The sequence below is a fragment of the Melanaphis sacchari genome, unplaced genomic scaffold (assembly GCF_002803265.2).
Source record: "Melanaphis sacchari strain LSU unplaced genomic scaffold, SCAv2.0 Contig23_pilon_pilon, whole genome shotgun sequence".
Taxonomy (NCBI): domain Eukaryota; kingdom Metazoa; phylum Arthropoda; class Insecta; order Hemiptera; family Aphididae; genus Melanaphis; species Melanaphis sacchari.
Genome location: NW_020271114.1, coordinates 3149554 through 3165980, shown reverse-complemented (window position 1 = coordinate 3165980; position 16427 = coordinate 3149554). Strand labels below are relative to the sequence as shown.

The following is a 16427-nucleotide window of genomic DNA, read 5'->3' as shown; positions in this document are numbered from 1 at the left end:
GTAGGTACCTACTTATATAAACATATAGGCCCCAAGATTATAAAGCAGAATCTAATTTTATTTTTATTTTTTAAAATCTGTCAGCTGTCAATAATTTTATTAACATTAACCAAGAGTTCATGTTTTGAGTGTTCCTATAATTTGGAACAAATAACAATGTATATTCATTGTAAATATTGTATAATACATAAAAACAATAGTAAAAACTCGATTATACAATTTTTATTATTGTTTGAAGTGAATGTAATAATAATATATAACTATTAATTTTTTTGGGATATTTAGAGAAATTTAGTGGGGGTTACCGCTTCCATACCCTCTTGTATCCGCGCCTGCGTATACATGTATAATTTAGGAAAACATTATAATTATACTCTTTTATGTAGTAAAATAATAGTTTTCAACTCGTGAAAAAATTATCATCTCTTCCAACATAAAATATGACTGTTGAGTTCAGACGATGACGGTGGTGAGGAGAACCAGACGTCATTGAAGACTAAAGTTAGAGGACAAATATATTCGGACCCTAAACACTGTTGCAATTTTTCCAAGGAAGCTGAATAAGAAAATTGACGAAATACACTTCGTTCTGTTTCCAATGGTTCATCATAATGTTCTTATTTCGTAATACAGAGACTGCGATGTGCCTAGTGCTAGTAAATGTGAAAAAATCTACAAATAATTTATTCGTTTCAAAAATCTTAGAAAAATAATATTGTCGGTGGTCGCACTATCGGAAAATAAATAGCAGTGTTGCTATAAAAAATTGGCGAATTCGGTTGCATGCAATATAATATGATTTTTCAAAAATGCAAAACGGTGAACGAAAATGGAGAAAATGAAATTCAGTTATACTGTTCCACCCTTCTTTTATCGTTGCTATAGACATTAGTTTGCGAGTGGGGAGGTTATTGACCTGTGACCGTTGTTTTAACAGGGTTGAAGGGTTTTTGCGCGGGGTGTCACCACAAGTTTGTTGACCTTAACCCTCTTATCACAAATTTACACCGCTGATAACAGTCGTCGAGTATATCGATATATTATGATAATATTCTTTCGTGGAGTACACGTACCGTCGATTATCATTGTTGTGTTATATAGTCTGTTTTCTTGCGGTAATCGCACTAGAATTTTTCGCGTGTTCGTGTTACGAGCTTATGACTTACGTCTAACGAGCGATAGTGTTGTATTTAGTTTAACGTCTAAACGCGCGCTCGATGCGTTCTTGTGCCGTTGCAATAGCCCGAACTGCATCTTTGCAGTTCTGTAAAGTAACGTTCTTCAATAACTATCGTTTTCAGATATAAATTAATAACTATAGTAATTATTATTATTGTTTAATTTGATAATCGTTGTTATCGTGTGTACCTTACTGAATAATATGTATTGTTTTTTTTTTCTAGCCATAACATTTATTTTGAATTAAAATTCACACGAATATGAAGTCTTCATTACCGTAAACATTTTTTTCTTGTTGGTATAGAAAATCAAAAAAATATATAATTTTCTACTTGTATTTACGTTTATTTAAAAATTTAAACAAAAATGAAGCCACTAAATTACCATGGAAGTGAAATTTTTTTATCACTCTCTGAAAATATTGGGCTATCTGTAGATTTGGTAAATATATTTTTAATATTCTATAGTTATTAGTTAATATACACAATATATTTTATCATAATAGATTATTTGATTATGACTTTTTATGAAAAAATGTGTACTTTACAAATATACTTATTTTTTATTTAAAAATTTGGTATTCAATCAATTGTTTTTAAACTTTTTAACTTAACTAGTTTTAAACTTATAATTTAATATACTTAGTGTATTTGTATTTCATCATTTTATACCTAATGAGTTAGTTAGTTCTATATTTTAAATTAAGTTTTTTTTGTAGTTATATTAAATAACATTTTTTATTATAATTTAAGAAATTAAAAAAAAAAAACAATCACTCTTTATGCGAATCATATTATATTAATTTATTAAAAATATAGAAACTATTTTTTAACTAAATTAATATATTTTTTCATATTAATATTTAATCTAGCAAGTTAAATTTATTATTTGTTAACTATTAACTTCTATTGAAAAAATAGTAGTGTTTGTTAGAGATTTGATTAAATTGTTAATACAATTTTTGCAGATATATTATATTATCTCAAACAAATTTTATAATACGTAATACTAATACAGAGTCAATAAAATGAAAACTCATTTTCGAGAAGAATGTGGTGGAGATACATACATTCCTTTATCATATTTTAATTGTATCAAGTTCTCCTATAAATTGTAATATCTCATTTAATCTTCAACTTTTGCTAATCCTGGCCATAGTCACTGTTGTAATTATAACTTAAATATAATTGTGAAAGGGGGGTGCTAAAATTATTATAGTGCACACAAACCCTTAACCATAAATATGCATAAATGTAACTATGATTATTAGTATATTAATTAAACAAAATTTAATTACATTTTTAATATGTAGGTATTGTCTAATAATGATTTGTATTAGAAGTTTTACTTTTTATATGTTTGAATTGATCACATATTTATTTAGTTCAAACAACTTCATTTTATTAGACCTTTTATTTTATGGTTTTAATAATTATAGCTAGCATAAAATATATAATAACTATGATAGTAGCATAATTTAAATAAAAATATGTATGACAGTTAATTTAATGTATTATTATTTAGTAATACCTACCAAGTACCTACAATAAATTAATAAGACCTTGATAAGTATTTCTTCATAATTACATGTAAATTAAAAAAATTATTCATAGTTTTTATGAAAGAAATTCCATATAATATACTATATTATTAATGTTTACATATACTAAGTAATTCTTTTATCAAGCAACACTCATTATTTCAAAATCTATTACATTTTTGAAAAAAATGATAACATTTTTAAATTTTTTACTTTTATGAATGACAACATATACTTTTAATATCATATTCTGAAGCAGAATTTTTTTTTTTTTTGATTATTTTAATATATAAAAATTGAAATTAGGGCAATTAAGTAACAAATAAGTTATAACTTTTACAAGTATTTTGAGTATAGGTTGTGATTACATGTGTAATGAACTACATGGATATCCGTGTTTTGCTTTTGACGGGATTAAAGCCGGTGTAATAAAAATATCCATAAATCTTAATACCTGTTTTTTTAATACCCATTTATTTAAATACAGAGTTTGAATATTCATATATTTAAATAAAATTGTATTTAGTAAACAATAACTAATTATTGGAATGTACATAACATAATATTGTTATAAATATTTATATTTAAAGTATATCTGAATTCTGAATTAGTGTACAATATATATGGGTGTGCACAAATATGAAATACACAGATAAATATGGGTTTTAATATATTTTTTGCTTGCATACCAGACTCTGTGTAATCATGTATTTTAATATCTATTCAAAACCATGACACCTAAGTTATAGTGTAGGTGAGCAGAGTAGTAGATCAACACTTTGCTGGATTTCCCAGTTTCTTTCCACTTCTGCTTAGTATGCATTTAGCAGTTAGTATCTCTTAACTCGTACCGATAAATTTACTTTATAGTTTTAGTAAATATATTTCTAGTACACTAGTTCCATTATATAATAAAATTAATTTCATTTTAAATACTTATTTTTTTTTCTAAAACATTTGAGTTTAAACAGATTATAACATTATGCTAATCTTTATACTTCATCAAAAAGCAAATATTTGCTGATAAGAATTTTTAAAACAATAAAAACTCTAATGCATTAGAAATTAAACAGTATATTAATTTGCAAATTATTATTTTAAATTTTAATGCAACAATTAGTGTTATTTTAAAATCTGTATAAATATAATTCTATTTACTCAAAAATTATTAAAAACTGTTAGAGTGTATGTTGAAAACAGTGCGTAGATTTCTATAGATTTCACATTTTTTATTAAAATTGGTAGTAAATGAATACAATTTTTTAATTATTTTAAAAATTATTCTATTTATACACTTAATTTAAAACTATTCTAAAGAGGCACTTATTACTGCCCCAAAACATTTATGAAAACAAAAATATAGTCATTATTTGATGAAAATATTAGATGAGTGGAAGATGGCAGAGTTCCTCAAACTCTTGTTTTTCTATTCACTTATAAACTATAAGTACTATTAATTATGATTACTTAGGTAAAAAAAAAATCCATTGAATATTTGTTTTTGTATTAACAATTGTTAATTTATATTATATTAGCTGTTGTCTGTCGTGGCTTTGCCTGCAAAATTTTAATAGGTATGTATACTAAAAAATAATAATTTATGACAACAATTTTATTATTAAAATTCTCTATAAACTACACTTGATGTATTTCCATTAGTTGCCAAAAATACTAAACTTGTGGGCAAACTGATTCTGGAGCATGCCACATAAAGTTATCTATATGAAAAAGAGCTTAAAAATGTGAGCTAAAGGCTCATGGCTTATAAGGACTTTTTCATCAATGTATAAAGATATATAATTTACAAGTACAATTTTATTTTTAACCAATTTTAACCTCTTAAAATCAACATTTTGAAAAATCCTTTCTTAGTGCTCGGTAAAATTAAAATATTAATCTACTTTAAAAATTTCAAATTGATCGATTTAATAGGTCTGGATCTACGTTGATTATGAATCAGTCATTAAGGACAGTATTCATTTATACAGATTTATGAGAGTTATGTCTTATCTTCGTCTAGAATTAAATAAAATACCTCTATGAATTATTATAACTTTATTATAATAATTGATCATAAACACTTTTTTGTATAACTATTCAGTCAAATAAAATATTTTTAAATTTGTTAACAATAATCAAGTAAAGTATTTTACTTTCTTTGACTACACTATATAGTATGGTAAGTTAAATACTATTAAATATTGTAAACAAGATTATATAAAGAGTTTAAGTACATAAGTCATAAAATTGGTTTGTGTGACCTGATTCAATTAATAAATAATTTATTTAATATAAGTTGATATACGTGTGTAAAATAAGATAGTATGATGTATATATAAATATATTTTGTACAATGTACATAGTATTTATATGCTATTTAGAAGTTTGTTTATAATTTACATATTGTATATAAAATTTGATTAGATACTAGAAAAGGGTTCTTCAATTATATTAGTGCCAAAATCTGGTAAACCTAAAAATATTACTATATCTTATCTTTTAATCACAAAAAAGTGTTCTATAATCCATCCTCTCTACTTCCTTACCAACAGCATTTTTGTCATTCTTTGAACAAAAAAAAAAATTGCTTAAATATTTTTCTTGATTGTCGCTCAAGTGTTTGACAAGGTTTAGTATTATTTTTTACTTTATAATATATATTTCATTAATTAAGGTATACATATTTACTCAATCCTGAAGTTAAAATGAAATTGGATTCTGATTATTATATTTTTCCTAACTTTTTAAAGATTTGATTTTTTATTTCTTATTATTTTGAAAAAAAATTATAAACAGCGAAGAACAAATTATAAAAATTTGTATTTATTTTTTCATAATTTTATTAAATTTAGTTAAACCTAATTAGTATTGAAAAAGCAGTTATTTTTAGTTGCGTAATATAAAAAAAAAAAACAATTAGTTTTGTATTGTATTCTAATACTTTGATTTATTAATGTATATACAAATTAAAAACTTGATTAGTAAAAGTTTAAATTTGTACAAAATTATACTAACTTGCTTTCTTTGTATTTTTATATTCTGAATGAAGCAAAATTTTATTTTCAGGTGAATTTTGTAATTTGTCAACTTATAGCACTATGTATAGCACCATTAATGTATACATTTTTGCCACCAAAAAATCAACAATATGTATTTCTTCGACAAATATTTGGACTTATTATTGGATTGACCATGACTTACATCTGTTTTGGATAGTAATATATTTTTTTTTATAATAACATTAACTGCATTTAATTTATATTATATTACAATTTAACGTATTAAACAATAATTCAATAAAACTGTTACCTATGTTATTTCTTTTATCTCTTTAAAATAGTATTGGGATATAAATGGATGTTATACTCTCAGTCGATATAAACATTTTACAAATATATAATTATTAATTATAAAAAATTATAAATACTATTTATAATTAATGATACAAAATAATAAATTTGTATTAATCATAATCAATTTAGCATTTTTATCTTTGATATTAAAGTAGATGATTTATTAATAAATTTATAGATAATAAGGTTATTTGTACTTGTATTTTATGATATTTATATTTTTAGCTAATTATGAGCATTTTAAAATTGTAGTATTTTGTATAGTATCTCATAATTTGCTTAAAAATTGCACATACATATTATACACAATATAGCGTTTACTTTTGAGTTCACTGATACTGATTAAGTATAAGTTAGTTCAACTTCTATTAATTTCTCGTTAGTTTAAATAATTTAATATGTTTTATTTCTCACCTTTTAGTTGTTATATATTTATAAACATTTTGAAATGAACTAAATTAAGATAACTATCTAAAATTATTAAACATCAATAAAAATTTAAAGTCTAGTGCTTAAAAAAAGAAAAAATATTATCTCATTTGTATATATTTTAAATATGTAATAGGTATAATTTGTTAAATATTTTCTCTTGACTTTTATTTATTATAGTTTTTTATCCTTTTTTTTTTTCAGTCAAATGTTACATCTTATTGTTCTACCAACAATCTGTTATGTTACCTTAAAAACATTAAGTCCAAATACGATACATAAGTAATTATAATAAAAATAATTGTTATTTATGTTTTGTATTAATTTTATAATATACTAATTTAGTTTTTTCTTTGTAGAGCCGTTTTACTTGTATGTTGTTTGTATTTATCATTACTGCATATTTATCGTCAAGTTTATGAATATGGATCTTATACCTTGGATATTACTGGTAAATTATATAAAAAATATTACAAATTTAAAATATTAATTTTTTTTAGTTTAATTAGGATATGTGATAAAATGAAATGATGAAAATGAATTAGGTTGACGATTATTTCAATAAACCTTTGTTGTTTTTATTTTCAGGTCCAGTAATGGTAATGGTACAAAAGTTATCAGCATTAGCATGTGGTTTACACGATGGTCTAATGGCTGATAAAAAACAGTTAACGGATATTCAAAAACGTTATAAGATTAGGTAAAATATTTTGTATATTATTTTTTGTGTAATTTATTTAATTATTGTGTACAAAATGTTTTCTTTTAGAAAAGCACCTACACTTATTCAATACATAAGTTATTTATTAACATTTCAAACAATTTTAGCTGGACCTAATGCTTTTTTTGAAGATTATATAGCCTATTTAGATGGTACTAATTTTCCAAAAAAATTACCAAAAGAGGTAATTATTAATTTATTTATCTTACTAATTTTTATTTTTATTTTAAAAACTTTTTTTTGTTTAGGCTAAATCATCTCCGTCTCCTTTAAAGCCTGTACTGAAAAAAGTATTAATTACATTTATATGTGCTTTTGTAATTTACTTTATTGTACCAATGTACCCATCTTCAACATTGCTAGGTTTGTAACTATTTACATTTTTCAATATTTATTAATTCTCCCCCCCTTTTTTTTACTTGGTTTAATTTATGGTTGTTAAAGATCGGAAGTTATTGCATTGTAAAATGTATAAAATTAATTGTGATATCACTAAAAAAAAATTACAAAATTGCACCACATTTTTTGTTTTACTATAATTTAAAAGAAAAATACTTGTAATTGATTCTTTCATTTTTATTTAAAAAAAAATATAGTCTTATTAGGTACTGTTAATTTTTATAATTTTTATATTAGGTTTTGAGTAAATCACTATTATGTGTGTGTTAAATTTGAAATTTGAATTTAACAGTATTTCATTGTATATGAAAAACGATTCTGAGCGCTATTGGTCTGTCATCCTATATCTCTAAGATTATTTTCATATTTTTTTTTTTGATATAGCTATTAGTTATTTATTTTAATTTTAGTATTACAGGACAAAAGTAAATTTATAGTAAAAATAAATAATACTTTAAAATTAATTAAAACTCATTACTGTTATGTTCAGACTCGTTGATTTATGCATTAACCCAAAATTGAAAATATGATGTATTAAGTGTAGACATTTTTTTATTTAATGTTAACTTTGAATAAAAAAATATAATATGTAAGTTATAAGATGGTGAGAGGTGTTTTTAAATTACACTAAAATAATTAGCATAATTATTTATCATTTAAATAAGTAATTTCGTCTAATTTTAAACTTAAAATGTCTATAAAAAATAATTGTCTTTTTATATTTTTTAAATTTATGGTTTCAACATAAACTAATAAAAAATGTTATACTAATTTTTTTAAACTGAGATATAAAAAGAAATTTTTTCATACATTTTTAATTACATAATAGTTTGCAATTTTTACGAAATTCATCAAAATTATAATTTAAAATGTATATTAAATAATTATATTTTATGTATTTTTAATATTTTTATAGAGATATAGTTACAATTTATGTAGGATTCTGAATTAACTTTTTAAGAATTTTGAAAATTCTAATTTAAAAATTAAAACAGGTTTGTAGCTTAGCAAAAAAATTAACTGACAGAAAAAATGCAGAAAATGCAATAACTTCCTAGTCCTAAAATTAATATTAAATTTATAAATTATATATGGTTCTTGTTTTAAAATTTCAAAATATTGTAAAAGAATTACATTATGTTTGGTTTTACAGATGAAAAATTTTTATATGAATCTCCGATTTACTCAAAAATTTGGTTCATTATAGTCATAACATCTTTAACTCGTTTTAAGTATTATTTTGCTTGGACCTTAGCTGATGCAGTTTGTAATGCTTCTGGTTTTGGATTTTCTGGTTATAACGAGAAAGGCGAACAGGAATGGAATTTACTCGATAATATCGATATCTTAGGAGTTGAAGTATGTGCTATTATTTATTTAAATCAAAATTACAAATTGTTTTAAATTATACATTAGATTGTTCTCATGTTGTTAATTTTTTATAAAATTTATTAAAATCTGTCAACATTTTGTTTAGTTTGGTGTAAACTTTAGAGCTACTATTGATGCATGGAACAAAGGCACAAATCTGTGGCTTCGTTATGTTATGTATGAAAGGGCGTCTCCTAAATATAACACAGTTATGACATACACTTTGTCTGCATTTTGGCATGGTTTTTACCCTGGTTATTATGTGACCTTCCTTACAGGATCATTGTTTACAAACAGCGCAAGAATTGTAATTATATTAAAACCAAATGCTCATATTAACTGCTAAATAAATATGTGTTTAATGTTTATATTATGTTATATAGGTTCGAAGATGTTTGTGGCATAGATTCCAGCAACCCAAACCTGTGAAATTAGCTTACGATTTTGTAACTTGTTTTTTAACAAGACTTTGTTTGTCCTACATGACATTTTCTTTCATACTCTTAGAACTTATGCCTTCATTGCGTGTCTTTTGGTAAGAAATATACACACACATATATATATTATGGTATTTATTGAGTAATTGTCAGTGTAATTTTGTTTTATTATCATAAATTACTTTAAATTTACTTTGAGAAATATTGACAGTATTTTAACTTTATCAGTTAGTCAAATTTAATTTTTCTTATTGTGTTTTATATTCTTCTTAAATTTAACTTGAATAATTTTATCAGTTTTAACAGATCAAATATGTTTTCACTTTTATTGTTTAAAATAAAATAATTATAAATCATTTGATGTTTTAAATTATTATAGATTTTGTTTTTTTGTTTTGTTACAGGCATCTCAAGTTTTATCTGCATATATTAGCTCTGCTGGGCATGTATGTACTGCCATTAGTTATCTCGCCGCTCAAAACAGTCAAGAAAAAATCACAATAATTTAATGTAAGCAATTATAGTTAGCAACTATAATTTTTATGAATTCGATCAATAAAAGACTGTATGCATGGTAAATCAAAATATATTATTTATGAAGTTGAATTAATTTAAAATTACATTGAAAAAAAAAATAATAAACTGATTATATCACAAGAGTTTATTAGCAAATTAAGGATAGTAAATCTTTTAATATGTTTTTAACATAGATAATAATTATATTCTATGCATAACATCAAAGGTCATATTAGATGAGTGGGAGTAAAACAATGCTTTGAACTCATCTGAATAAATGTTTGATTAATGTTAAAATAAATTTAAAAATCATGAGATCTGGCATTATCTAAACACAATTACAATATTAATATGTCTAAGAGAATAAGTCTTTGATTAAATTAGTATATACCAATGAGATTATAAGTGATTTGCTCATCATTTTTATTAGTCTACTAAAAACATAGTTACTAAATTTTAGTAACTATTTCATTAGTCTACTAAATTACAAATCTTTGTAGTATAAAATAATATTTAGTAATGGTATTTGTATTTGATAACTGTTAATTTGTTAATTAATTATCATTTGTCTATGATTCAAATTAATAAATGTATAGAAAAAAAAGAAAATCAACAGTTATTTGTTTTTTTAACATTAATTTAATAGCATAATTATGACATGAACTTTGTATCGCATTTTTATAACATAACTTTTTTTTTTCAATAAATTGTAGAGTTGTGCCATTTGATTAAGTGTAAAGAATTATAAATATGTTTTAATGTTTCAGAAAACTTTCTTTATGTTAGGTTATATGTAATATTAAAAAATTAATATAAGATGTAAAAACAAATAAGTACATTTTATTTGATAGAAATTTTATACATTTTCATTAGGTTTAATATTGGACTTGTGATTGTTGCATTCTATTTCTGAATTTTCATACAAAAATTGGTGTTGAAATTTTAAAGCCTCAAGTCCATAACTAGTCCAATTGGGTAATAGATACCTTGCAAATAGTTCTAAACATTTTGGTGTTGGAGGCAGATAAGGAACTAATATTTCTAAAATAAAAATAAAATAATTATCAGAGTTAAATAAGACAGTAATGTTATTTAGGGAATATAATATGATAATGTAGTTCTTCCTTGTAAGGTGATTAAAAAAAAGATGAGATGATGCAATATAGTAGTAAAAAAAAATCTAAAGAAAAACAATGTATTTCTGTACAAGGGAGCAGTGCTGGATAGAGACAGGTGGAAGAGCCAACGGTGAACCTAAATGGACAGTTAAAAGCCAAGTAGGAGAAAATGTTATTACTTAATACTAAGTAATAATAATAAAAATATTGTTTAAATTATATACCAGATAGAGGGGGTTTATGTGAATGCACTGAACTTGGAACACTTGCAATCAATTTATTTTCTTCAGGATTTTTTATTTCAGTATCACTATCTATTTTTCTTCCAAATATAATGCGTTCGTATGGTTGTTTGCCAGTTTGTGGAGCAAAATTACAAATAAATTCTCCACATTTTGTTACCTATAGAATACATCAAAATTTATAAATATCATTGGTTATTGATTTTACATAGTACAAATAATTGTTACATGCATGCGTTTTCTAAGGAATACTAAAAAGGGGTAAATCTAAAATCTGTTTATTTTGTATAAAATTATTAAAATTACTTATTATAACTAAAGTATCAAAATGTGATACCTTTATCCAATACCAAGAGGCTACATATTTTATATTCCATGTTGGAAATAATACAGTCTTTAATGAGTTTATATGGTTTTGAGAATTTGTACACCAAACACAAACCAAACCGTTTGAATTTAGGAATTCGTTTATAGGTAACTGAACCAAATCCTGATCAATCATCATTGTATATCTAAAAACATAACATAAATTTAATAGATTTAATGTGAACAGTTCATTTCAATTAATTTAGTACCCTTCATCTTGTTTAATTTTCTTCTTTCTTTGTATATATTTATTTGTCCATGGTGGGTCTAACAAAATCAAGTCATATTTTTCATCTTTAAGGTTTTTCATGTTGAAAACATTATCACAATAAAACTGACATTTTGGAGGAAATACGTAGCCATTAGCTACATGTAAATTTGGATTTGGATTTTGTCCATAAAATGTTTTTTGCTCACTAGTTTTTTCATAAAACTTTATAGATGCATGTCTAGCACAACTATTATTATCTAAAATCTTTGGCAATGAAGAAAATATATCTTGATGGTTTTTTAAATTTGATATAAAAGTTTTAATTCTTTTACCTATTTCGTCTTCCTAAAAATTATTTAAAATTAACAATTTTTAGGGGATAAATAAAATATGTTCATTAAAATACTTAAACTATGCAAGAGTGGTACTTGCGTTAAATTTACTTATATTAAATAATTATTAACTACCTCATATTTTGGCCGCTTTCTCTTACGTTTAACATTATTTTCCGAATTAGTTTCAATTTGTTGTTTATCTCTGACGAATGGATTGTTTATATGAAAGAAATGTTCGTACAAATGTACAGCGTTTTCGGTCTTACTCAAAATCGTATCGTATAACTTTGAAATAAACATTTGATGCGATATGAAGAAACCATCGACGTCGCTGTATAAAATGCTCATTGTTCAAGTTAAGAGTATAAGTTAAAAATTAAAATTTTAATGGAAAAAGTTTGGAATTAGAGATGAGTTTTAAACGTTTGCAAGTAATTAGGATATTCGCTTATTCGCATTGTTTTCAAGTTTTCAACAGACTACATTTTTGAACATCATGACTTTTGAGTTATGAAAATAAAAATATTATTCATCTTAGATAAAGCCGGGAGTTTTATTCGGTGATATCTCATCTCATCTTATTATGGACATAGATAATATAATCTATAATCTTATATTATCTATGATTATGGAGCAATAATTTATTATCTATATTTGTGTCATGGAATAAAAAGTTACTACGAAAAATCATTTTTATCACTATATACTAATTAGTAATACTGTTGATCCTGAATTCCAGTTCAGGGCGTCATAACACTCATAACTCATAATACTCGTTGTTGTTGTTATTTGTCCAGTAAGTTAAATTATTGTTTACTCGATATTATTTTATTAATTTAAATTCTAAAGTACCGCGGTTACTCATTCACTGAACTAACGTAGCAAGGCATTTATGAATAATTAGACAAATGCCTCAAACAGGAAACCAGATTTTCAAAAATTAATTGAACAGGTGAGATCGTCGTTTGTTGGTCGCTCATTTTTTTCGTTTTTCGATTAATTGAAAATTTTTTGTTTCCTGTGCAGAATGTCAGTGGTTCTAGATGACAAGACGGAGTTTATGACAAACCCTTTTTTTAAACCATCCGAGCCGAGCAATTATCAAACTTTTTACGTGACTCTTGGTGTGTGCACAGTTTTTGCATTTGCACTGCTCATTGTCAACTTGTTTCTGTGTTGTTTTTCTAAACACAGACATTATTGGAGAAATAGCGAAACAGGTGAGTAGATGCTTGGTCATTGTGTTCACATTAGATATGTTTTTATAATTGATACATATTTGCTTATATGTGCAGGTAATCGTTACATACTACCAATTTGGATCAAGACACCTGCAAAACAAGCTCCTCTTGATCTGAGAGAGTTAGAAACAAACTTTTCAAAACCAAAACCTGTTTATGACTCTGGTGTGCCTCAAGAATTTGTTGAGCTCCATAAGAAAGAGAGTGACATTTAAACTACACTATGATTCACGTATTTTCACCTTTGTTGTTGTTGTTGGCCATGTTTGTACTATTTGTAATCATTGCTATGGTAAGATATGGGGGGCGTTTCTGTTCGGTACACAGGGAATCAGTAAATTACAATAATTATAATGACGAATATGTAGAACAAGTATCTTACGCTTAAATTAATTTGAATTCTTAAGCCACTGCAGCCTCAAAAAAACATGGGTTAGTTTTATTAAATTTTAGCAGTTAATTAGACATACTATTATTACAAAATGTCTTATATATAATTTAATCACTTTATAACAAGACATTAGTTACTTTAAAAACATTGAATTAATAATGAGATGTTAAATTTAAAAAAAAAAAAATGGAATTTCTCTTTTTTAATTCGTTAGTTATCATTTATTAGTAAAACAAACATTTTTTATGGACCAATAATTGATAAAAATATATTTAATTATGTAAGTAAAATGCACTCAACAATTCTATACATCTAAATAAACTAATTTTATTCATTTTAATTAGGTATCATATGAATGGAAAATATTTGTATGAAATTAAAAGAATTCATTATTTTTTAAGTAATTATTCAGGAATAAGTTTTAAAATTTGAGTTGTTTTGATCAGTATTGTCTTTAATTTAACCTTAATTTTATTTATCATTGTAGCTCATTAGTTTATTAGTATTTTAATTTCTGGATAGCTAAGTTTATAGCTAGACTTCAATACATTTTTAGTTAAAAATAAAAAATATATTCATCTATAACTATTTTAAAATAAATTAGGAAAAAAAATTTAAAGTATAAATATATTTTTTTAATACTCTTTTTAAGTTATGAACCATGTTTGACAGTGATTAATTTTTTGTTAAATGGCAATTAAGTATAATTGTTCGTCACCTCTATCAAGTCAACTGTGGTTTTATGAAGCCATGCATATGAACACAATTTGGCTGTCTAGTATGGTTCTTAACTTAAAGTGGGCATTGTTTAATACTACATAATATACTAACACTTCCGTCCATGTTGTGATCATATATAGTTATAAGTTATTTTATGACTTTTGGACGATTGTAAAATAACATTTACATAATGGTATTATAAATTAAGGCTTTTTATGTTCATATTATGTCTTAAATAATTTTTTGAATAATATTTTTATTTGACCAAATAAAATTAAATTAAAAATTAATTGTATATAAAAACACAACATTCATAATTGTAGACATGTGTGGTTTTATATACATAAATATTGTTTCTAAGGGAGTTTTTGAATCTCAACAGTCGTCCAATGTGTTAAAATATTTGTAATAATTGTATTCAATTATTAAGTATTATTTTTTACGATTTATATTTTATAATAAACCTTTTTAAACAAAATTAATAATTTGTTGTTATTATTTATTAAGAGTTATCAACAACCTGCAGCATCTAAAAATGTTGAGTATAATATAATAACATATTTTTACAACAATTGCAAAAATAATTAAACTATTTTTATTCTAATTATTCAAATGATTACAATTTAATGAATTTAATTTTAAATTCAAAGATGAATTTGTTCGTAATTTTCGAATTCTAAACTTCATAGTTCATATGAATATTGTGTCAATAAAAATAAATTCAAAAGCATAATATAGTAATAGATATTTTACCAACTACAAAGATGCCTCAGGTGATATTTTAAATTATATGTAACGAGTTCAAAAAAATATATTTTATACAAGTACGTTTAATATGTTTTAATTTTAGCAGGGAAAATATGTTTGGTGCATGCAATATGTGATATCGTGGCATGTATGGAATAATAATTTATGAATATCATAATCCTAGGGTATGGATTTGGAAGTGATACGTTTGTAAACGATGATCAACGTCCGTTTGAAGTGGATTAAAAAAAAAAAATAATTAAAATATCAATTAAATAATCCGTTTACACGATTATTAATACAATAAAAAAAAAAAAAATTCTCCGAACAAACAAAGGCTTGACAAGGGTTTTTCGATTGGACTATATTATAATATAATATTTAATGACGACGACTTGTTCGGCTTTTTGGGTTGCCTTTGGATTTAATAACGAAAACACCAAAAACGGTTTTGTAATAATAACTAACTGTAGGTAAATATTATGTTTATAAGCGAGGCGGTAATATCAATTAAACGCGTCCTAATTAAATAATAAATTAATTAAAATGGTTAAAAACCCATCATATTATAATATGTCAACGTAAATTATATTGAAAATACACTGTTTACATACAATAATAATAAAAACTGCTGGTGCAATATCCCAATAATCACATTCACTAGATATTATAGATTATAGATATGTGACCTATGGGTTGGCGTGGGCGTCGGTGAATGGAGAATAATGAAGATTGGTCGTACAAGACTGACTACTGTATAATAATAATTTAATTGGTAATAATGTCCTAATCACATAAAATTTTTCATTCAATCGTCTTTCAAGGTGAAGTCTGCGAATTCGATTTTTACAAATGTATTATTCGTGTCTTTTCTATATAGTTTTTTTTACTGGTAGTAGGGCCGGACTAGGTCAAAAATTTCTACCGGGAAAAAAAAAATCGGCCCACTTAGCCATTAAAGAAAATCTATAAAAACAACCTTAAAAATAACATATATTTTCCTATGCAATTATATTATATTATTTTGAGAATTTAAACACTTAAAACTATTATAAAAAATTGAAAAAAATTAAAATTTGGTTAGTACAAAGAAATGTTATAAATTGTATTT

The 16427-nt window shown here is 24.1% G+C and overlaps 3 protein-coding genes across 3 annotated transcripts; 2 read left to right on the top strand and 1 right to left on the bottom strand.

The window, feature by feature from the left end:
- The first annotated feature begins 1058 nt into the window (after positions 1 to 1058).
- Positions 1059 to 10035, top strand: LOC112594768 (lysophospholipid acyltransferase 1-like). The gene is made up of 12 exons (XM_025339741.1): positions 1059 to 1320; positions 1404 to 1620; positions 5786 to 5934; positions 6706 to 6783; positions 6861 to 6952; positions 7090 to 7201; positions 7271 to 7406; positions 7471 to 7585; positions 8775 to 8980; positions 9099 to 9299; positions 9376 to 9527; positions 9834 to 10035. The coding sequence occupies exons 2-12, from the start codon at positions 1546 to 1548 to the stop codon at positions 9931 to 9933; spliced, it is 1416 nt and encodes a 471-aa protein (XP_025195526.1). The 5' UTR covers positions 1059 to 1320; positions 1404 to 1545; the 3' UTR covers positions 9934 to 10035.
- A 730-nt stretch (positions 10036 to 10765) lies between these two features.
- Positions 10766 to 12860, bottom strand: LOC112594714 (methyltransferase-like protein 4). Its single transcript, XM_025339667.1, has 5 exons — positions 12350 to 12860; positions 11881 to 12227; positions 11643 to 11817; positions 11288 to 11465; positions 10766 to 10986 (listed from the first exon to the last, which is right to left on the bottom strand). The coding sequence occupies exons 1-5, from the start codon at positions 12563 to 12565 to the stop codon at positions 10802 to 10804; spliced, it is 1101 nt and encodes a 366-aa protein (XP_025195452.1). The 5' UTR covers positions 12566 to 12860; the 3' UTR covers positions 10766 to 10801.
- Positions 12861 to 12995: 135 nt separating this feature from the next.
- LOC112594715 lies at positions 12996 to 14013 on the top strand. The gene is made up of 3 exons (XM_025339668.1): positions 12996 to 13169; positions 13244 to 13437; positions 13513 to 14013. The coding sequence occupies exons 2-3, from the start codon at positions 13245 to 13247 to the stop codon at positions 13671 to 13673; spliced, it is 354 nt and encodes a 117-aa protein (XP_025195453.1). The 5' UTR covers positions 12996 to 13169; position 13244; the 3' UTR covers positions 13674 to 14013.
- The last annotated feature ends 2414 nt before the right edge of the window (positions 14014 to 16427 follow it).

What these genes read in the sequence shown, in the direction of transcription:
- LOC112594768 (XM_025339741.1), top strand. Translation starts at nt 1,546, where the DNA reads ATGAAGCCACTAAATTACCATGGAAGTGAAATTTTTTTATCACTCTCT. An exon ending in TTGGGCTATCTGTAGATTTG is followed by an intron (nt 1,621 to 5,785) that starts GTAAATATATTT and finishes TTTTATTTTCAG; the next exon opens with GTGAATTTTGTAATTTGTCA. An exon ending in TCGATATCTTAGGAGTTGAA is followed by an intron (nt 8,981 to 9,098) that starts GTATGTGCTATT and finishes CATTTTGTTTAG; the next exon opens with TTTGGTGTAAACTTTAGAGC.
- LOC112594714 (XM_025339667.1), bottom strand. Translation starts at nt 12,565, where the DNA reads ATGAGCATTTTATACAGCGACGTCGATGGTTTCTTCATATCGCATCAA. An exon ending in CCTCTTGGTATTGGATAAAG is followed by an intron (nt 11,466 to 11,642) that starts GTATCACATTTT and finishes TGTATTCTATAG; the next exon opens with GTAACAAAATGTGGAGAATT. An exon ending in ACATAAACCCCCTCTATCTG is followed by an intron (nt 10,987 to 11,287) that starts GTATATAATTTA and finishes TTTTTATTTTAG; the next exon opens with AAATATTAGTTCCTTATCTG.
- LOC112594715 (XM_025339668.1), top strand. Translation starts at nt 13,245, where the DNA reads ATGTCAGTGGTTCTAGATGACAAGACGGAGTTTATGACAAACCCTTTT. An exon ending in TTGGAGAAATAGCGAAACAG is followed by an intron (nt 13,438 to 13,512) that starts GTGAGTAGATGC and finishes TTATATGTGCAG; the next exon opens with GTAATCGTTACATACTACCA.